Here is a 23,154-nt window from a genome sequence, read left to right as displayed (position 1 = left end):
TGTGCAGACATCACTCCTATGTGTTCCATTCAATGGGACTTTGTGGTAGCTAGGTGGCAATTCGGCAAGTCCCCTTCGTCATCAGGTTACAGATCAACAACAATAGTGGCCTCAGGTTGCTGGTAGGATAACCAGGGAGATGTTGAGATCAGGATCATCAGTGGGATTGTCTTATGATGGGCCGGAGGAGGAACCTCTTGGTCATGAATATCCGAATAGGACAACCCTTATGAAATCTTTGCCTCGGACGAATTATCCGAAGAGGATCCTTCAACTGTAGAAATTGAGCATTTCTTATCACAATCCTTCTTTGTAGCAGAAGTATTTACTGATCCTCAATTTTCTTGTTTAGCTTTTGGAATATCGTAATGGTGAATCAGCTAGAGCTTGCAAGATGAGTGAAGGGGTCGAGGGAGATTCAGAAACTTATGCGCTTGATTAATTATGAGAGGAATTCTGTCTTGCAAGAAGATTGAGTTTTAATGTTTTATTATCAGTATTTCTCAATGAAAATCCTCTTGTGGAATATTAGGGGGGCTTTGGGGGAGAAGATAGCTATCGAAGAATTTGTTAAAAAGAAAACAAGAAGAAGAAGAAGAAGGGCGTTTCCCTTATTCAGAAAGTGGAAGTAGATCATATTTCTTTGCTAATGATTTGGGAGCTATGGGTGATGGAGCCTACTACTTGGTCAGTTGGTCTATTTTTTCATTGGCAGAAAATCGAGAGGGTACCTAACAGTTTGGAAGAATGATGTGATGGAAATGGCTAGTGAACATTCTCCATTTCCAGTAATTTATCTTGAAAGAGGATGGTTCCAGTGGACCCTTTCAAATAGGGCTGGGAATGGGGCCAGTCCTGAGCTAGGTAAAATCCATATTTTGCATAGTCCAGCCCAGTAATCCAGGCCTGAACTTACCCCAAGCCGGCCTGTTCCCAGTCCTACTTCCAAAGGTGTAGGGTGGGATTTCAATACAATTCTACGACAATAATTCTTGTTCTAAGTTGGAATAGGTCCAGCCCATCAATGCTTGCTATGGTGTTTGGCTGCAAGGTGGGTGATTTCTCATCTACGTATCTTGGATTGCCTCTTTGTGTGGGCAAACTGGTTGAGCACTCATGGGATGTGGTGGTAGAAAGGGTGGAAAGAATGCTCGCTGGGGGGGGGGGGGGCGGGGAAAGAGGTTGGAGTTATTCTTCTATCCTGTAGTTAGTCTGGGTAGCTGCTTGCCCCTCTTTTGTATAGTTCCTTTGCCTTTTTGGTGCTTATTTACAATATACTTTTGTTGTCTTTCAATCATTTGAGCTGCACTCTTTCCAAATGTCCCATTACTGTATCTTTCTTCTAGTTTGAAATGGACCCAATGACGTCCTCCAACCATTTGAGTCAGTCTTTTGGAATGTCCCAAAGACCATGATGATGGCGGTGACGATGATGACAATGACGATGATGGTGACAACAGCAACATCTATGATGATGATTGTCCCAAAGAGCTTTGACAAAGAAATTCCAACTTGAACCTTCCCATGTTTCAATTGAAAAGTGTTACACTATTTCCTCTACTTCACGGCATGTTGAACAGATGCTAGGGAAATGTTGTAGATGGGGGGTGGGGTAAGGCGATCCAGCTTAGGATTTTATCCTGCATTATCATTCAGCAAAAAGCTGCTACTCTAGGCAGATTAAATGCACATTTCTCATCCATTTGGCATTGTTGCACTGGTGGGGTGTGAAATGACAAACATGAATTTTTCCTTAGATGTGCTGATGCAATGAATAGATGGCTATATATTGTTGTTTCGAGTAAGGTGGAATCTGTAACAAGGACACAACACCCTTGAAGTTATGCCGGTTGGACATGTGTCTGATGATCTTGGACACTGATCATACCAAAACTGATTTGTATGTTTAACTATTATTACGATTGAGTTACTTCTTTATATAAAGATAATTGTTTTTTAGATTTACGACTATGATTTTATTTTTCAGATATTTTTTACTTTTAAATTATATCCGTATTCTATACACATTTACTGTTTTATTAATTCCTGTATTTGAACGGATATGTCACCAAATCTGACTTTTTAAAGCCTTCCTGTCAGACATCACTCATCCGAACACCGTATGCATCTCCTGTGAACCTTAATGCGGAATTGCAAAGGACTGTTCAGTGCATCGAAGATGGAAATTGGCAAAGCCTTAATCATAATCCGTACCTGATTGTGACGCCATTATTTTAGAATTGAAGCTTCAGTCATATGTAGGCTTGGAGACCCAACCTTGTTTATATAGATTAGAGGGTTGAGGAGTTTGAAAACCATCAAAACTCCTCTCCCTATAGGCTCCACACGAATTTGGTAATCCTACTCCAACTAGAACACTGTGTGTGTGACACAGTTGTAGCACACTACTCCTTACACAATTTTAGATGAATCACAACTGAGTGGGGTCCACTGGTACTCCCGATCACACTATCCAACCCTTAAGGCAATCCATACCATTAATCAATAAGGCCCACCTTATAGAATTCTTACATCTCCAAGTTATATAGACATTTTCTATGCTTGCTTAGCCAAAACTGTTCTGATGAGATTACAACTCAATTGCTCATGAGCCAGAAATTCAACCTCTCAATCCCATAATTAGCAAGAGGTTGGTGTTGTCATGCAGCATAAGCTGTTTTTTTTTTTTTTTTGAAAGAAAACTAAAACTTTATTAAAAAACTAAGAGAAGCAAAGCACAGAGGAAGGGGTGCCAAGGGGGGGGACCCAAGCTAAAGAAGAAAAGCAATACATTAAACCCCCCTAAGATTAGAATAAGAAGCCCATTCAATAAGCAGAGTTCTTGCCCTTGAAGATATTGCACTCATCGTCTTGGAGATGTTGAAGCAACTTGTTGCTTACCTTTGTCGCATCCAATGAGAACGAGATAATGGACTCCACCAGCTCACACAGTCCAACAAAAATGTAATTAAAATTTTAGAATGGTTCAAGCCACTTCTTGTGTGGTAACTACTCTCAGATCATAAGAATGTATATGTTGAAATCGCTTTCAAAAATCCAAGAGATCTCATCGAACTGGACAGTGGTGTCACTTTTGCTCCAGACAGAGCAGTCATCTGGCAATGGAGAATATTTAATATGGCCGAACAAGAGCATATTTACACAGCCATATTCCATCTCTTCAAAAGATCCATGTGTGACATGAACAATGTCCAAGTTGAGGATATCCCTGCATCTGTATGGGAAAATCCTATCACACAAATGAATTGTGATCTTAGTCTCAACCACTTCGCAGACTATATTGAACGCAACATGGAAGCTCTGCTGGCACACTATTCCAGCGAAAGCGACAACTCGTTAGACGACTGAAGTAAGAAGAACGAGTTGGATGAGACATCAACATCACTTGTCACCATCTAAGTCACTTTCAGTCAGCATTCCCCTGATAAGTCGCCATCAAGTCACTATCAATCGCTGTCACAATGGCTCCGACAATTGCCATTTTCAGAAGTAAAATTTCAGCTGTCCCATTGTATTATACCTGTTGTACCAGGACCTCTTACCAGACATCCCATGCGAAAACCAGGTGTCCCACGCGACGCCCAAGTGCCCCTATACATGGCCTGACAACCGTCACATCTACACTAGCCGATAAGGTTTCAAAGATTTGAAGCATGTTTTGAAGTTTGCAAGCAAGCAGCAAATCGCCTATAAATACCCGTCGTCACTCTTGTAATAAGTAGAGCAGAAGAGAGTTAGAAAGAGTAGAGAAAAATTGAAAGAGTGTGTTTAAGTTTGAGTCTTTGTTTCCTTATGCAATGTTTGTAATAAATAAAATTTATTTTAAGTTCAGAGTTCGTATTAAGAGATTATTAGCATGTCGTGTTTCCAGCTTTCATTTTATTAGAGATATTATTTTTTACGCACGTTGTCCCCGTACTATCTATTTACACCCTCATCAACTCTCATCATACCAATGTCTCTGCCAAGTATTATAGCTTGTTTAGGTTTTTACCATCTGTCTTATAATTATGCTTTGTAGTTTTGTAATTCGATGTTTTATGAAAAAATAGTGTTTTCATCCGTTTCAGGTATCCCAAGCAATTTGCTACGGTACTCTAGCTACAGTACTCATGCTACAATACTTTTGCTACACTACAGTCGAATGTTTAGGGTTTAGGGTTTAATTGGTTTAGGGTTTAATTTTTATTCCGCGTAAAAAATAATATCTCTAATAAAATGAAACCGAGAAACACAAAATGCTGATAATCTCTTAATATGAAATCTAAACTTAAAACAATTTTTATTTCTTGCAAACATTGCATAAGGAAATAAAGACTCAAACTCAAATAGACTTTTTCAGTTTTTCTCTACTCTCTCTAACTCTTCTACTCTACTTATTACAAGAGTGACGACGGGTATTTATAGGCGACTCGCTGCTTGCTTGCGGACTTTAAAACATGCTTCAAATCTTCAAAACCTTATCTGTTGGTGTGGATGTGACGGCTGTCAGGCCACGTATGGGGGCACCTGGCATCGCGTGGGACGTCTGGTAAGAGGTCCTGGTACAACGGGTATAATACAATGGGACAGCTGGAACTTTGCTTCTGAAAATGGCAATTATCGAAGCCATTGTGACAGCGATTGATAGTGACTTGATGGCGACTTATCAGGGGGATGCTGACTGAAAGTGACTTGGATGGTGACAAGTGATGTTGATGTCTCATCCAGCTCGTTCTTCTTACTTTAGTCGTCTGACGAGCTGTCGCTTTTGATGGAATAGTGTGCCAACAGAGCTTCCATGTTGCGTTCAATATAGTCTGCGAAGTGGTTGAGACTGAGATTACCATTCATTTGTGTGATACAATTTTCCCATACAGATGTAGGGATATCCTCAACTCGGACATTGTTCATGTCATACATGGATTTTTTGAAGAGAGATGAAATATGGCTGTGTAAATATGCCACTGTTGGGCTATATTAAACATTCTCCATTGCCGGATGACTGCTCTGTCTGGAGCAAAAGTGATATAGTAGTTTCACCGCTGTCTAGTTCGATGAGATCTTTTGGATTTCTGAAAGTGATTTCAACATATACATTCCTATTATCTGAGAGCAGGGATTGCACATAGGAAGTGGCTTAAACCATTCCAAAAATTTAATTACATTTTTGTTGGACTGTGTAAGCTGGTGGAATCCATTATCTCATTCCCATTAGATGTGACAAAGGTAGGCAACAAGTTTTTCCTGGTCGAAGATGAACATGGCAATCCATATCTTAACGAGATGCCAGAGAAAACAAAGAGCTTCATTTGGACAGTAGTATAAATCTCGGAAAAACATGGGAGTGAGGTATGGGTAAAATGAGGATTTGGTATATGGAAGAAGACGGGGCCATTTCGGAACAAATGTATATCGAGGAAGGTCTTGAGATTATGGGATGGTCGGTTGGCGAAATAAAGATTGGAAATATGGTTCTTGATTTTTGGGGGAAGTGCTTCAATTCTTTCTAAGGGGAAGATATTTGAGATGGAGATTGGGATAACATGGGATTGAGGTTTTTCGGTGGTGATTGAAGGGGAAAGCTTCACAAGCCCATGGAGATTTCATCGGACACATAGTTGATGATGCCCACAAATTGCTGGATTTGTTTTGTTGTGGTGAGGACATCGAGGAACTGAAGAGGATGTTCAGCTATGTGTGGCTATGGAGAGTAACGACCGTCCTTGATTTCCATGTCGAGGAAATCAATATTTGTTTGAGTCATGTGCATCTTTCTTTTTGAGCATGATGCCATTTTTTACGCAGATTGCATCGAACTGTTGGAGGAGTTCACTATGAGTTTTTTCATCTGGTGAATACAACAGGAGATCATCAATATAGATCAAACAGTGGTAAAGGATGAGTTGCAAGATCCAGACCATCGCTTTTTGGAAAAGTGACGGGGCAGTTTTCAATCCAAATGGCATGACTGTCCATTGGTAGTGTGCATTTAGAACAGTAAAGGCCGTCTTGTAATGATCATCTGGGTTGATACCCAGTTGCCAAAAGCCTGCTTTGAGTTCAAACTTGGAGAAAAGGTGTGCATTTGCCAAGTGTTGAAACAAAGAAGCTCGGTATGGTAGATGAAACTTGTCATCTTGGAGGTATTTGTTCAATGGTTTATAGTTGATAACAAGACGAAGCTTTCCTCGCACTTGTTCAGAGTACTTGTTGACATAGAAAGCTTCACAAGCCCATGGAGAATCAGTGGGCTCAATGAGACCTTCGCTGAGAAGGCCAGCAAGCCCATCTTGTACGAGTTTCAGATGGTTGGGATTCATTCTTTAATGACTTGCTTTTGTTGGAGTGACCACCACTTGTTGCTTGAATGAGAGGTTTACATAAAATTCAGGGCGTGTCCACAAAGGAGAAGGATGTTTTTTTAGCAAACTTAGAGTGGAAATTCGCAGAACATTGTTCAGTGAGGAGAGCTTTGATGTCTGTAATGGGTTGTGCCAAATGGAGATTTGGAATGTGGGACCATGGGAAAAAGGAGTTGTATGCAAGCCACTTGGTAACTACTAAAGACCCTTGATTTTATGGAGAATGTCAAAACCAAGAATCAAATCTTTTCCAGACAAGGAGGAGCCAAGGAATGAATGGGAGATTGTGAGATTGGGAAAGATTTTTATGGATAACGGGTGTGATTTTATCAACATGGAAAACTTTTCCATTGGCTCCTCTGAAGTACTGGGAATGGGAATGCCAAGAATCTTTGGGTAGTATGGATGGATTGAGAATGGAATTGGCTGCGCCTGTATCTGCAAGGGCAATGACAGGGATTGGGTGAGAGGTTGGATGTGGAACAAGTTCAACTCGGATCAATGGAGTGGGACTGGCTGAAGTGATGGAGGGAAAGGTTATGGCTTCGAAGATGTCGTCAACTTCAGGAATTTCTTGTTTGTCATCTTCTGATTCAGAGGAATAATTAGAATGACTTTCTGAATCTTCTTCGGAATCATATCCAATAGCCATGACAGCCGATGGATCATATTCGTCACAAAAGGAGAAGACTGATTTAAGATCATCGTCTTTTTGTGGAAGAAGAGAGAATGCTTGTTCAATCATCTTTGCATATTTCGGCTGGTGTCGCTTGGGGCATTGCTTTGAGAAGTGCCCTTTTTTGTTGCAAATGTAGCAACGATCGGACATCTTGCATTCCTTTTTTCCCACAAAGACCACCAAACCGCAAGTAAGGCCGTCCTCCAAAGTCTTCTCATGCCCTTTCCTATCCCCACTCCATACCAAGACAAGCAAAGCATCCACCAAATCCAGAATGGCCCACGAAACTTGGAAGCAAGAGAGGATATCTGCCCACACCAACCCCACAGTAGGGCAATGCACAAAGAGATCATCAACCGATTCCTCATCATGCATGCATAAAATGCATATTTTAGGCAATACCGTACCCCTCTTTTGAAGGTTGTCGATAGTCATGCAGCATAAGCTGTTGTCAGGCCATTATATCTCTTCAACACTTTCTGTGTATGGTTGTCAGGCCAATATATCTCTTCAATACTTTCAATGTATGGTTGTCTTTCTCCTCTTTCTTCTCTGTATGAAGTTCATAAGTCTTACCATTTTCAGCCATATGGTGCATGTTTGCTGCCCTTCTTCTTCATGATCAAGCATTTTTGGGCAGTTTTGTTCACCGCTACTATATTGAGGGCTACAAAACACAATTGATTTTGAGCAATATGGCATGTTGTAGGTGCAGTGTTCTCTGGATTGGCATAGGTGTCAAGTCTTCAACTGTCTGACACTTTCTAACTCCAAAATCTACACATGCAGACACTTTCGTACACAAATAAGCAAACTTTTAACAAAATAAATAAATCAACAAGTAAACAGAAATAAAAGAGAATAATGAAAACACAAAAAATCAATGGAAATACTTTTGTCAGATATAAATGTTTTTGAGGGTTCATCTTTCAAAAAAGAAAAAAAAAAAAATCTTTTTCTTAGGGTCTTTTGTTGGTTATAAATCAAAAGGGAATTTAAAAAGAACATTCACATGGCTCTGGTCAACAAAATTAGAAGTGGTCCAAACTTAAAATTAAGTCAATTTACAGACATTGAAAATCAATCAATAATCTTCTCAATAAATAATCGGTTTTTTTTTTTTGCAATGTATGATCCTTTTTCTTCTAAATGGTTCATATAAACACAACAAAATAAGTAAAAAAGAAGAAGAAGGAAAAGAATAAGGCTTCTGCTGCTGCTGTCGTTTGTTTTTGCACCATGTGCCTATAATAAAACAGGAATTGCATGACAACCTCTCCTGCCCACGTGTCACTTGTGTAGAACTTGTGAGCTGTGAAAAAGGTGGAACACGCCATAAAAATCACTGGGTTGAATGTTAGGATGGTTCCCTCATGAGGTGCTCTACACTGATTGAAATCAATAGACAGCCGATGATTTGACTCAATGTATGGGCATGGCCGACTTACTGAGTTGATCCGTCTGATTTTTGCCGCAGGTGTCGTATGGCTCGGATGTTCTACATGAGCGACATGTTGGTAGGAAAGAAAGCATTGTATATGAAAGTTAAACACAAACATTTCTCATAATAGAAATGAGCTTAGGCTTTGAGAATCAGAGTGAGTCTATGTGAATAGTTTCTTTGGCTTTGAGAGAATCGTGGCAAGCTTCTCAGCCGGGAAGAAGAAATGACAATGTAATTTGCATGACAAAAGAATTAAAACAGTGCAAGGAAAATTTTATGGAGGATCTGGGCACCTCACTTGAAGTGTCCAACATGTGGCACTTCTCGATGAGATTACCAGGACATTTGTGTGTACAACAAATTTTGAGTCTCGTATCAAGGAGTGGCAAAGTGTCCCAAATGTTGGGCATGGAAAAAACCAAATAATGGAAGCATCTGGGACCCTGGGTACAATGATTCAGAGGATGATGAGATTATCTTTCTTTTGTTGAATGCAAATTGAGACACAACTCTTGGCCTATATAGCTGGAGCTGTCCGGATTATGGGATTTTGTATTCTTTCCAGTGCCTGACTTGGAAGATCTTGATTTCCGTGATTTGATTGAGTGTTTTCTTTTTTTCCAGGACATGCAGGATATGAGAAACTGCTATGATAGCTTACTTTCCGCTGCCGCTGCCGCTATAAATGGTGCATTTGGTACATCAATTGCCTTCGTGTTGTATTGAACTCTATCATCATCTATACTGTTGCTGATTTCCTCTACCAGTCCATGTTTCCTTCGCACATTTATTTGTTGTGTGTTGAATAATGAGTTAGGGAACCGTACCAGATCAGTGAAACCTCAGTTTATTTATTGTTTGCTGAAACCTCTCATAGAACATTTTTCATGCTTAAATTGGGTCAGTTTTGGTGTTTTATCAAGATACAATGTTGCCTTAACATGAATATGTCAAACTGATCGTTTTATCCTGTAAAATAATGGTGATCTTGGATAACTGCATAGACTGTAACTGTAGTTAGATGTTCTGAGAACTCAGTTGAATAACAAGGAGCTCTGTAGATGTTGGCAGAGAACTTAATTCCGGGTTTGAAGTTTGAAATTAACACAATTATATATTATGTTTTATTTAATAGATTAATTTTGTTGTATGAATTGATTGTAGACCATCAGTCCAAAGCAACATTTTTTCTTAGTCCCCCCTTACATTGATCTCTCTGCTTGCAGAATTCTCGGAGTCACTGCGGGATATGGGTGCTTGTCTCCTCGAGAAAGCTGCATTAAATGATGATGAAGAAAGTGGTTAGTTCGTGGAGCTTCCTTTTTTCTTGTAGCATATGGAGGAATTCATTTCGACAAGTAAATGATGTCTTGTCATACAGTGTGTGGAGTAAAGATGCTTGAATGATGTGAGTTTGTAGAGTCAGCTCAAATTTTAAAGACTGCATTTGGAACTTAGGATCTTAGTGATGCAGCAGTAATCCCCGATCACCTAAGCATATAGGTGCTGATTCAGAGATGTGCCCACTTGCTGGCTGACCTCTGAACATAGTAGGCCCAAAGCAGGCCTAAATGATCACCTGATACGTGAGTCAATCGATCACAAATACAGAATTATCTGATTGACTTGGGGGTTGGCCATCATTCAGGGATCCTGCCAAAATCACCTGCAACAAAATCCATGTGCTGAGTGCAACAACCCAACAACAACCATAGCCAAACCAAGAAATCATTCTCCCAAGCTTGTTGTGGTGAGCAAACCAACTGCTGAATCTTTCCATAATACGAAGGTGAAAGCACGTCAGTACAAGGGTCCCAAACAGATTGTTCATTGGGTCACCCAACGTTCATGGATCCTGCCAAAATCACAGGATTCAGTTGACTTGCACCGAGTCACATGTACCAGCCGAATTGTGGTCCTGGCTGGGTCACATGGTTGACTTAAGTTGATCTTTTTTAATGTACATCTACTCCACTTTTTTGATATTTTTATTCCTTATTCTTCTTTTTCTTGAGGAATCAGGTTTTTATTTTTTTAAAATTCCAACCCCATATGTAGCAATCAGAACACTGTATTATGCATATTTCAGTGGCCATCAAAGCACCAACTGGCTGATTACGTGTGAAATCCCCATTCCATTTTTTGTGGTTCCCTAAATGAAATCACATTTACTTTCAACTGTTTTTTTAAATTTGTTTTATAATTTGTGTTAGAATTTTTATTTTCTTTTTAATTGAGTAAACATCATTAGAATAGGGGAGACAAGGTAGGGAGGGTAAACACCATTAGACAAGGGGAGACAGGGAAGGCTTTTTTTGTTGGATTTGAGTAAATGCCATTAAAATAAGGGATGTGGATGTTTAATATTTTGATCAGCAAATAAAGACAATTTTACAAAAAACTACCTAGTACCTACTTAATATAGAAATTTACATTCCATTACCTTTCTCAAATGGTTTTTCAATGAACTGCCCCATTAATTAAGCAATTATCACTGGAGTAACTTCCACTAGATTTCTTAATGGAAGTTGGTCGGCCGTGCGAGCAAAGGGGTTGGCAGCTCAGGTGGGCCCCACAGTGATGTTTATGTGAAAAAATCCACCCCGACAACTAGGTGCACAACCCCATGTTAGGCCCATGTTCCAAAAATCAGTCCCATCCATGATTTAGGCGGACCGCACAATTGGAAATAATGTACAGGGCAACCCTCACCTTCTAAACTACTTCCCTTCGTGTGACTCACCTAAATCATAGATGGGCCTGATGTTTGAGCCCCAGGCCTAAATTTTGGTGTGGCATCTAATGGTTGGAGAGGATTTCATATAATCATCGTGGTGGGCCCTGTAATATCAAGGTTGGACGCCTCTCTCCTAATTGTTTCCTTTGGTGTGGCTCACTTGAATCACAGGTCAGCCTTTTTCTCCCCATGGGCCCAACGTGGGATTACACATATAATGGTCATGTGGATTTCATGTACACATCAAGGTGGACGTGTAAAAAACCAAGGGTGGGTGTCTTGTAAAATTCCTTTTGAATCTCTGTTTTTCTAGAACAGTTGCGAGAGGGACGACCACCCTTGGTTTTTTTTGGGCCCACCGTGATGTGTATGTGAAATCCACCCCAGCCCTTAGATGTGTGATCCCACGTTGGGCCCAGGGCCAAAAATCAAGTTGACCTATGATTCAGGTGGGCCACTCTAAATGAAATAGTTGGGAGATAGATGTCCACTCTTGATTTTTATAGGGCTCACTATGATGATGATGTGAAATCCACTCCAACCATTAGATCCCACACCAAAATTTATGCCTAGGGCCTAAACATCAGGTCCATCCATGTTCGGGTGGGCCGCACCAAAGGAAACAATTTAGAGGGTGAGGGTTACCTTGTATATTGTTTCCAATCGTGTTCGTTGGAACCACAGATGGGGCTGATTTTTGGGCCCTAGGCCTAATATGGGGCAAGCACTTGGCGATTGGGGTGGATTCGGATAAATATCATGGTGGGGCCCACCCAAGCTGCCAGCCCTTTTGCTTTCATGGCCGTCCGAACTTCTGTTAGGAAATCTAATGGAAGGTACTCCAATGATAATTACTTGAATTAATAGGGTAGCTTACTTAAAACTTTTTTGAAAATGGTACCAGAATGCAAACTCCATATCAGGTAGGTGGTTTTTTGTAAAATTCCCTTTTATTAATAAGAGGCTGAAGGCAGCAAACAAAGCTAGCTCACTACAATAAAATTACTGACCAATCCCTGTAGAATACATTTCTATTTAACGCTAAGAACTTTAGTATTAAAACCTCGAGGCATCGGAATCTTTCAAGTTCCTAAAGGATCTAGTTGCTTTTAGTGTTGAAAGTTCTATCATCATGTTCTTTACAGTTAACTCAGTAAATCAACACAAAATGTATCTTCCAAACTATCTTTTCCTTTGTGATGTCTCACACCGAGATCCCAAGCCTCAAACAGCAGAGCAGTGATGCCTGGAAACATACATGATGTACCAAATTGACCAATAGACCAGGCCCACACGGCTGCTGTAAAAGGCAACGGATGAATAATGATACATGCTGTCAGCATTTTTCAAGCATGGCAGCAACCACTAACAACGATTGTATTTCTGCTTTTGAGATGATCTATAGTTAACACTTTACGCAACCTACCAACCAACCAAATGCGGCAATCCTGGGTGTGGCTTCGCATTCCCAACACAAGCAGTGATATAGTATCAACCATCTTAGACTGATTTGACTGAGAATTGCTGAGGTGGGTTCCATTTCCATAACATTATCCTCCCTCAGTAGATCCGGAACCACATCCCAGGGAAGCCACATAAGAGCGCTGAGCTCCTGGAGACTGCAAGGATTTCTTCTCAAAGTGGGGGGCCAATTTGCTCAAACATAACTGAGATTTGGCCTCCTTGAACATCACCAAACTATAAAAGCATGGCGAATCTGCTTCCCAAAGGAACATCACCAATCCATATATCCTTCCCAAAGCTGGCTGCTGCTCCATCTCTTATGTTGAATGGCTCACAATGCTTTTATTTGGCATAATTTTGTCCACAATCCCGAACATCTATATCTTGAAGAGTTAGTCAGGCACCTCCCATCCTCTTGGATCCATATTTAGCAACAATGACTTTCTGCCAAAGCATCTCCTCCTCAAATATGCAAAGCCATTTGCCATGTAGTAGATCGTTCATAATGCTTCATCATCATCATCACAAAGAGAAATGGCAATAACAGGTCTCCTTCCTTGATACCTCTTGAGTCTTGACCCTCCAAAGTATCCTTTAGGCAATTAGTTAACAAGAATTGAATACGTTAGCTGATCCCACACTCCATCTTATCCACTGGATACCAAAGCCCATTCTTCTCAACTTACAGTTGGAGAAGTTGCCACCAACATTAAGCCTTTTCTCGATCAATCATGCATAGTTATCCTGGTTTACCCAACTTATGTCTCAAGTTGATGCATTTGTGTGCTATCCCACGTTGTCATGTGCGACCGCATATGCGCATATCCATATGCAGAGCGCATATGTGATGTATGCGATCGCATATTGGCCAACGGTTGGCTCTTTTTCTTTTTCTTTTTTTTTTTTTTGTAAAAAAAACATCTTTTTATTTATAAAAGGGCTTCCAAACCTCCCCCATTTGCATTATTCTCACTCCAAAACTCTCTTCTTCTCTTACATTTCTTAATTCCAGGTGGTCTTAATCTCTCTCTCTCTCTTACATTTCCTACTTCCAAGTGGTCTGAATCTCTCTCTCTCTCTCTCTCTCTCTCTCTCTCTCTCTCCCCCACATTCCCTCTCTTAGAAGTTGGAAGATCAAGATTCAAGCACTTGATGTTTAATTCATTGTTTAATTGATTTTATTTCTCTCAAATATATTTTAAATATGTAAAATTAGTTATCTATTAACTTAAGAAAGTTACCCTTAATTTCTTATATTTTTTTACATTTTTTTTAAATTTTCCATATTTTTCGATTTTTTTTTTAAATTTTTCAAAAAAAAAAAATTTAATTAAAAATACGCAGTCGCATCTGCGATTGTGCGATCGCATATGCGCATAGGCATATGCGATTGCACATGATCACATATGCGATTCGACAACATTGGTGCTATCAATGCCCCACTAATAACCTATCTCCCTAGACAAAAAGGCACCTTGTGAGAAAGAGATGGTAGACTCACAAGAGTTTTAATACTGAAGTCATGGGTTCAAATACCCATTGTGGTGTGTGTTGGTGTGAGTGTGTGAAAAAAAAAAAAGCTTCAAGAAGAAAAAAGAGAGAAAGAGATGGTAGTGCTCCACACTGCTCTAAGTCTAGTAGCTAGAGCGCCTTTGCTAAGATTTTGTACTGACCTCCAATCAAACTAATAGGCTGTGGAAGCTCGACAAGTCTCTAGCATCATTCTTCTTTGGAATTAGAGCTATGAATGAAGCTCCCAAGTCCTTAGCTAATCCCTCATGTCATATAATCCTCTGATGAAGCTCATGGCATGTTCCTTCACCACATCCTAGAATTCATTGAAAAGGGCCATTGGGAAGCCATTGGGGCCTGCGATTTTTTTAGAGAAATTTCTGCCACCACCTTTCCTTCCGTAATTGGATGCTCAATATAGTTAATTCTTCAAGCTTGGATGCTTCCACACCTTTCTTTTTGGGATAGGTTATGATAGATATTCACCATTGAAGAACAAAATTCCTGCTGATTTCCTGTGTAATTCGGGGAAGATGGATGATTCCTCATTATCCTTATTTTGTCTCTGCCCTCATCTTGTTTGCTTTCTTACTTTCTTGCTTTTAATAAAATTCAAGTTACCATTCAAAAAAGAAAAAAAGAAATGAAAAACAACAAGAACAAGACTTTGAATACAATCCATTTGACTGCGGCCCTTCACCACACGGGGGAAGAGTTTTGTATGTTTATCATTTCTTTTCGCCATAGATCTCTAGAGTCTAGACCTTTGCCTCTACATAATTTCCGCTACTTTTCCTTGACTTTAAATTCAACCTGCAAAGCTTTCCTCCTAGAAATTAGAAATCTCCTCTTCAAAAAGACTATCCACTGCCTCCTTCCTCTCTGTCCTGGATTTCTGATAGAATTTTTTACATTACCTCCTAAATTCCCTAAATTGATCTTTGTCCTATTCTCTTATTCTTGACTTGAGAAGCTCTTCAAGTTTCTGGCCCAGTTTTCGACCAACACCCCCGTCCGGCATGGAGGACAAGCTAATTGGCAATGGTTGGATGTTGGATGCCTCACTCCCTGCCGAAGCACTTCTGGGTATATCTCCCATGCTTGTGAAGGCAAAAAAGAAAAGGTAAAATACTGGAAAGAGATTGATCTCCTGATTCATGGACCATGTGAATGCAGCCCCCTTGACAGGAAGATCAATTAGACCATATGAGTGTCCAATCTAAGACGCATCTCATACACAGCGATATTATACCCTCACCTCTCCTATCTGAGGGCCATTGGGTAATATTAAAATCCCCGCCGTTGCACTGTGGGACCATTTCCCCGCTACCAAGTCCAGCTCATTCTAGAATCCTAGTGCAAGCTAGGATCATTGGGGCCATAAGACTGATGTGGATTCCTACTGATTGCCCGAAACCAAGTCCCTGAAGATGGCTTGAGCTAAAAACAGACACACCACTTATCTTCCTCTGAGAGTAAAGCAGTATCCGACATGATTACCATTCCCCAGAAGCACCTTGTGAATCCACACTAATCCAACCAGCTCACCTTCCTTCCCAAACTGCAGGAGCCGAACTATCATCCCATTTTCACAATGTCATTTCTTGCAGAGTCACAATCTGGGCCTTTTGATGCTGACAAACTCCCTCTAATTGTGCTCTTTCCAGTGGGAAGATGAAATCATAAGTATCATTGGGAAGATGAAGCCACTCCCCTTTCCCTTACCTGCCTTTGCTGATTTCGCAGAAGCAGCTGCTGATGCTGACAACTGCCCTTTAATTGATGAATACGGACTCCTCGCTCATTTGCCTCTGTTGTTCCTGGTGCTCGCTGTAGTACCACAATTGGCTTGTTTTACATTTCCCCAACTCCCAGGTTTTTTTCTAGGGTCTTCGCACCATCTTCCACCTCTTCACAGGTCAATTCATCCAGTTTACCTATTTGCAGTACCACTTCCACCGTCTGGGATGCCTCACCGCTATATTCACATGATTCAGCAATTCAGAAGCCTTAGATCTCTAACTTTCCTCTCCTCATTGTCCACCTCTATTGTTCCTGGTGCTTGCTGCAGGACCACAATTGCCTTGTTTTACATTTCCCCAACTCCCAGGTTTTTTTCTAGGGCCTTCGCACCATCTACCACCTCTTCACAGGTCAATTCATCCAGTTTACCTATTTGCAGTACCACTTCCGCCGTCTGGGATGCCTCACCGCTATATTCACATGATTCAGCAATTCAGAAGCCTTAGGGGGTGTTTGGCGCATGGGTTTAAATGGAATTAGGTGGGAGTGGGTTTTAAGATCCCATGGATGGTTGCAATGTCCTGTTTGGGACTCACATAAGGTATGGGCTGTGAAGCCCCGTCTTGGAATCAGCGTTGTGGCAAGGGTTTCTGCAATCCTACTTTGGGTTTCGTGTGGCTAGTGGTTGGTGCCATGTGGACCCCACCATGATGTATGTTTTTTATCCATGCCGTCCATCCATTTTGAAATATAATTTTAGGGCTTGATCCCAAAAATGAGGTAGAAATAAATCTCAGGTGGACCACACCATGGGAAAACAGTAGTGATTGAATTACACCATTAAAAACCTCCTAGGGCCAACTGTGCGGTCCACTTGAGATTTGGATCAAACTCATTTTTGGGCTCATACCATAAAATGACATGGAAGAATGGTGGATGGCATGGATGAAACACATACATCATGGTGGGGCCCACATAGCACCGACCAGTAGTGGCAAGATGAGTAGCCAATCCGTTTCCCAAACATGAAGTGGGATGGCCTCCAAGCTATGGGATTAGACGACAATCCCTGACACAGTGTAATCATTACATTTTGGTAATTCCATCCCACTTAAACCCATCTAATCCCATGCTCCAAGCACCCTCTTAGATCTCTAACTTTCCTCTCCTCATCTGATGTGCTAATTACCCTCACAGCTTCCATTATGAGAAACTTGCAACTGATCTGGCTTCAGGAGCTTGTGACGGACTAATTGCATTCTCCCCGGAAGTGTGATACACCACCATCTTTACCAACTGAGAGAATTGGCTCTTCATGGTGGTCACTGCTCACATAGTCTTTTCAAGGAGGAGAATCACACCCAACTTCATCCGCTTCAAATCCAGTCTTTGACTCCCAATGTTGAAGTGTATGGGAGCCCTACATTAATTTACAGCTCTGGATGAAAAGAGAATAAGATGGCAAGGATCATCCCATGGCAAAAGGGCTGGGGTATCCTCAGAAACCGATTCCCTGGATAAAGCTGGTGCTCCAACGTCTGGTTTCTCACTGTCATAGATAAGATACAAGTCTTTCTTTCTTTTATTTATTTTTTTATTTTACTGTCTGGGATCTCTCTTTTGTCATGTTTGTGTGTTGCCTCTTTTAGCCTTCTATTCTGGGGTTGGGTTGTGGTTCATGTAGCTATTCTTGTTTCCCATCGAGGCCTCGTTCTACTCTGCCATTGCGACTTTCAATAAATAATACCATTCATCAAAACAAGGGCCTGGCTATCCCCATGATGATTTGGATGTTCCAAAACTGCCCTGGTAGATGCAGTGGAGTCTTTGTTGTGGATAGATGTTCAACGGAAAGACCAACAGACTACGTGAATTTACTTTATCACCTGTCCCCATATCTTCTTGAACATTGCAGCTTCTCAACAATCCTTGCTCAATACCCATATTACCCTCATCATTCTAAATTTATTTGTCCAAGCCCCCAACCCCTCTTGTAGAAGTACACATCTACCCTTTCTATCATTCACTTTTTCGCATAATCTGCCGCTATGTGTTCTGACAGAGGCTGCAACCTTCCCTTCGCCCTATGACAACCATTTCTGCTCACACCCACTCCATTAGAAATCCTTTCAAATTTGAATTTGAACCTCCTGCGGACGAATCGTCATTTAGCTAGTAGAATGCCATTTTCTCATTTTAATCCCTTCTTTCACCAACCACTTTGTAATTTCTCTGTATCATTAACTGAGTCACCAGTTCACCATTTCACCCTCTTTCCTAGTATTTACCATTGGATAAACTTTTTCTTTTAAATTTTATTCCCTATCCTCTCCTTGGCTATGCACTATTTCTTCCGTTGAAATATCTCAACAACTGCAACAGGAAGCATTATCGACAGACACTTTTTTTTTACAATTAAAAGCATACTCTACATGATTGGACCTCTGGCTATTAACTTATTTTGGTTGTTCCACAGATATATGATTCCTATTATTTTCTTTCTTTTATTTTTATTTTTTCCTCCAAATAAATTCATGTTTGAAATATGCAGTTTTTAAACATGTAAATGTATGTGTGCGCATGCGTGTTTTGTGGCCTATTCTTGTTGTTTTCTGTTTTCCCCCTTTTTCGTGTTTATGTTTTACTTTTGTTCTTTTTCTAATTTTCATATTTAAGCAACAAGTTATTGTATATCTATACTAGGTATAACGCAAGCAGCTTTCTGCAATTAGTTTATGTAGGCGGAGACCTTTGGATATTCAAAAGACATGGGACGGCATTTCTACTGAAGGTAGGGTGTTTTGGGAAAAAAAAAAGTGCGTCCGTTATCAGTTAAATGATTCAAATTTCACCCGCAGAAAGCCTGCAATAGCTTAGATTTTACCCACAAGAAGCATCATACTTAATGTGAGTAGCCTGCTCTTCTCCACATCTCTTCTCTGTGTGTAACCTGCACCAACAATAGTACTAAGGAGCCATGCAACCAATGTTGTGCAGTACACCGTGATAACTCTATGCAACTTCGTATATCTACTGAGTTGCCTCATGCTAGGACGTGATCCTGAAAATGAGGTAGGTCTAAAACTCGAGTGGGCCATAGCGCTAGAAAAAATGGTGGTGGATCGCCCACTGCTGCATCTATAGTGTGTAGTTGCACCCTCACATTGGCTCTCCCTTTTTTCCCTCTCCCCTTTCCTCTTTCCATGTGCGTCGCACGTGCCTTACATCCTATTGGTGTTTGACATGTCTCTGTGGTATTCATGAGCTTCAATAGCTCTCTCTCTCTCTCTCTCTCTCTCTCTCTCTCTCTCACACACACACACACACACACACACACACACACACACACACATTTTCTTCCCCAGAATAAAATCATGTACACTTTCCCATGTTGCATTGAACTTGGTAAGTCAACTTGTTTCTTTTGCCATGTATGCTTGCCCATGTTGCATTGAACTTGACAAAACCTTTTTTTTTTTCCCGGTCATCCAAGTTGGCTCTCGTATCCTGATACTGAGCTTTTATTGCTTACTGTCAAGGTCAAACATGCAGTTCACAGTACAATGCTCAACTATTAACAAAAGAAGCCATTCTAGAGTGGAGAGAAATCACTTTGTTGCCAAGTAATTGTCTATTTTAATTCTTCTACAGGATTGTTGGTTATGTTCTAGTTACTTTTCTTGGTGTGCAGGTAGTGTTCTATTAATGCTGGGGAAGGTGCAATTTGAACTTCAGAAACTTGTTGATAGCTATGTGAGTTCAATTCCTTTGCGATAAAATGTACTTATTGTGCAGTCACCATTTGAAATAAATGTCTTGAGATGATGCAGGCATTGACTTGTTAGTTTGCATATATCAGCGTTCTCATATCATCCAGACAATTACAACCCCATCAGAATCTCTTCTCAACGAACTACGGACAGTGGAGGTTCGCTTATTTTGCATTTGGATCTCTTTAACATCAGAAAAGCTGTATTGGATTTTGATGTCATGTGCACCGATGCCTGAATATTACTCAGATTTCACATTTTTTTATTAGAATGTATAAAAGTATTTGTTAATCTAGTATATATACTGACACAAACACACTCATGGGCTTGCAAATGTGGAGAGCAAGGAATGGATCAGGTTCAAACTTTTCCCTGACCCATTTACTGAACTGGTCTAGAATCCAGCCCCCAGCATGACAAGTGGCCTGAGAGGAGATGACCAGGCCCAACCCATTAACATCTTCCTAAGCCCAGGACCAGCTTGGCCCAATGCACTCATAAAAAAAGTAGTGTGAAAAGAAAATGGTTAGCAGTCCAATTCAACATCTGCTTTTAGATGGTTAAGATAATCAGATCAGCATGGTTATTGTGACTTCATCCATTTTGAGACCCACATTTTGGCTGGTCTGGATTGACTTACATGTATGCCGCGTTTACTCTGGATGAGTCGCACCATTTAAGAATTGTCGGAAAATGCTCATAGTACTATAGCGCCTGCGAATTGTTATTGGCAGTGTACTGCAATGTATTCTTTTAATGAACCATATTTATTTGCTGATACAGGAGATGAAACGCCAGTGTGATGAGAAAAGGTCTGAGCCATTATATTTTCCCTATTACCTGTTATGCCTCAGATAAACTTTCTTCTGAAAATTGCACACTGCTCTTCAGAAATATTTATGAGCACATGATGGTGGCAAGGAGAGAAAAAGGAAGGTCAAGAAGTTCCAAAGGAGAAAGTGTTTCAGCTCAGCAGTTGCAAAGAGCTCAAGAGGAATATAATGAGGAGGCAACTTTATTTGGTTTTCGTTTGAAATCATTGAAGCAAGGGCTGTCTCGAAGTCTTCTAACACAGGCAGCTCGGTACCATGCTTCGCAGGTCTTTTCATTTACACCTTTGTCACACACGATCCTTAATTCTCATAGTCGAAGCGAGAATTGATAAGCTGTTTTCCTTTGTTCTTGCATGGAAGCAGTTGACTTTCTTTAAGAAAGGGCTCAGGTCTCTTGAGGCAGTTGAACCACATATTAAACTAGTTGCTGAACGGCAACATATTGATTACCAATTCAGTGGGCTTGAAGATGATGATGCGGAGGATGGTGATGATGGTCATGATGCCAATGATAATGGGGAATTGAGTTTCGACTATGGGCAAAACGACCATGGCCAAGATGTTCCTTCACCATCTAGGAATTCAATGGAGGTGAGGAATCTATGTATTCAAAAATTTTACGAGGAAATTAATCACCATTTACTTTGATGGTTTTATGAAGTTTCTCATGTCAAATTCCTTTCAAAATAATAATAGTGATAATAATTGTAAATTATGTAAAAGTAAAAAGAAATAAAACAGAGAAAAAAGGAGATGAGAAAAAGAGAATAGAGAGAGTGAATTAGGGCTACACGCCCCTCCTCTCTTCCTTTATAGATTAAGTCAAAAAAGCAAATATTTCAAAAATACCCTTCATGAATTTACAATATGACAGTGTACCTAACAGACCAAGGAAAGAAACACAATGGACAAAATACTAGCCTAGGTGGGCCGTACCACTATATGGTCCTTTATTCCATTCATCCAAGTGGTCATCTAGGGAGCATGCTATTAAAACTACTCACTTCAAAAGCTTTTTGGAACATTCATATGAATCAACCAGGCACATGTGACCTCAAGCAAGTGATGGTTTTTCCATTCCACGGCACCGTTTTGTTATGGTGTGTGTGCACACAATATTTGATGTAAAATTCCATTCTCAGATAAATACAAGCTAAAAAATTAGATATATGCTCATTAACATTATCTGAACGAAACACACTTTGGAGTTAAATTGATTCCATACTTCCATATGAAAGATCTTAAAAATAGAGAACAACGCAGATCTATCTTTCATTAAACAAAACCAAGTCATTCTTAAAGGTCATCAACAAAAGCAACAAAATACGTACATCCTGACAAACTAGAGACTTAAACAGGACCCCAAACATCTAAATGAACTAAAGAAAATGAACTAGACTACGCTTTTCCACAATCGTGGAAAAGTGACTCAATGATTCTTACTTAAGAAAACCAAAAATAAGAATGAGAAGAAACTCCAGAGAGAGAGAGAGAGAGAGAGAGAGAGAGATATTTCTCCACGGAATCCCTGCAAGAAGCTTCGAGAGAGAAAACAAGAGAAGAGTATAGAGCTAGAGTTCGAGATTGAGAGAAGAACAGAAAGAGGGAATGAGGTTAGAGGTCCCAATGTTGCAAGAGAGAGACTTTATCACGAAGATAGAAGATATGATTGAGGACCCCAACTCAATCAGGTTCCTCGAGAAAGGTTTCAAGCTCCCTTCTCCGATCATTGTAGGGGTCATACTCTTAGCATCAAAGGTAGGAACTCTTCTAGATCTCGCTCCATACACCTATCCTGAAGAAGCGACGCTGCCAGAAGATCCAAAGGTCGTCGCGAAAGACTCCAGGTCTTGAGCTTTTCCAGGTTATGATTCTCAAAAGCCAAACGACCTACTTCAAGCTGAAAGGAGAGGAGTTGGAATTCATTTCAATGGAAGTCACAATGGAATTTCAAGGAAATCTCCCACAACCTCGGCTAGCCAACAGGCCTCAAAGGAAGGTGGCTGGACTTCAATCACCAAAAAGAAAGCTATAACTGTCAGGAAACTTTCTCTGACTTCTAGGTTCGTATGCTTTCCCAGTTTGTTTGTATCAAATCTTCTGGCCGAATGGGATGAGTACATGATCTCCCGGGTATTTTGAAAGGTAGGGGAGATTAAGAAAATAGTTCTCCCTTGGAAGAAAGGTTCATCCAAGCTTTTAGAAGTTTTGCTTTTTTCCGGATGGAACCCTCAAAAGCTGCCTCCTAGGCCATCTCCATCCTTCACCAGTCCGCCTTCAATGGTCGTCATATCTCCATTCAGATGGTCCGTTATGGCCCAAGACTGGTGCAACAGGAGGCTCTTCCTCAAAAGACAAAGGGTCTTAAGTTGAAACACCCTCCAAGCCTAGGTGACCGGCTCCCAGGGTTTAATGGAATCATAAGGTTGATGGTCGTTCATTCAAAGATGTGGTGGGAGGGGGATTCTCCGAATGCCGCTTGGTCCTAGTTGCACGCCTACGCCCCATCCCTCTTCCTCCCTTAATTGGTCTTGAGTCCAGAAAGTCATCACCTCGAAAGGGCCAGAAATTCTGGCAGACAACTCCCTTATCTCATAGGCTTCTACT

The 23,154-nt window shown here is 40.6% G+C and overlaps 1 protein-coding gene across 2 annotated transcripts in view; it reads left to right on the top strand.

The window, feature by feature from the left end:
* Nucleotides 1–23,154, top strand: part of LOC131246675 (uncharacterized protein At2g33490-like) — a 37,742-nt gene that overhangs the window by 2,658 nt on the left and 11,930 nt on the right. For both annotated transcript variants that reach the window (XM_058247029.1, XM_058247028.1), the window contains exons 2-8: nt 9,113–9,185; nt 9,715–9,789; nt 19,636–19,697; nt 19,804–19,872; nt 20,498–20,526; nt 20,606–20,813; nt 20,911–21,138. In XM_058247029.1, coding sequence (XP_058103012.1) covers nt 9,113–9,185; nt 9,715–9,789; nt 19,636–19,697; nt 19,804–19,872; nt 20,498–20,526; nt 20,606–20,813; nt 20,911–21,138 — 744 coding nt within the window. The remainder of the gene's footprint in view (nt 1–9,112; nt 9,186–9,714; nt 9,790–19,635; nt 19,698–19,803; nt 19,873–20,497; nt 20,527–20,605; nt 20,814–20,910; nt 21,139–23,154) is intronic.

This window comes from Magnolia sinica, chromosome 5 (assembly GCF_029962835.1).
Source record: "Magnolia sinica isolate HGM2019 chromosome 5, MsV1, whole genome shotgun sequence".
Classification (NCBI taxonomy): domain Eukaryota; kingdom Viridiplantae; phylum Streptophyta; class Magnoliopsida; order Magnoliales; family Magnoliaceae; genus Magnolia; species Magnolia sinica.
Note: the sequence above shows the minus strand (reverse complement) of the source record. Positions and strands in the feature narration are given on the sequence as shown.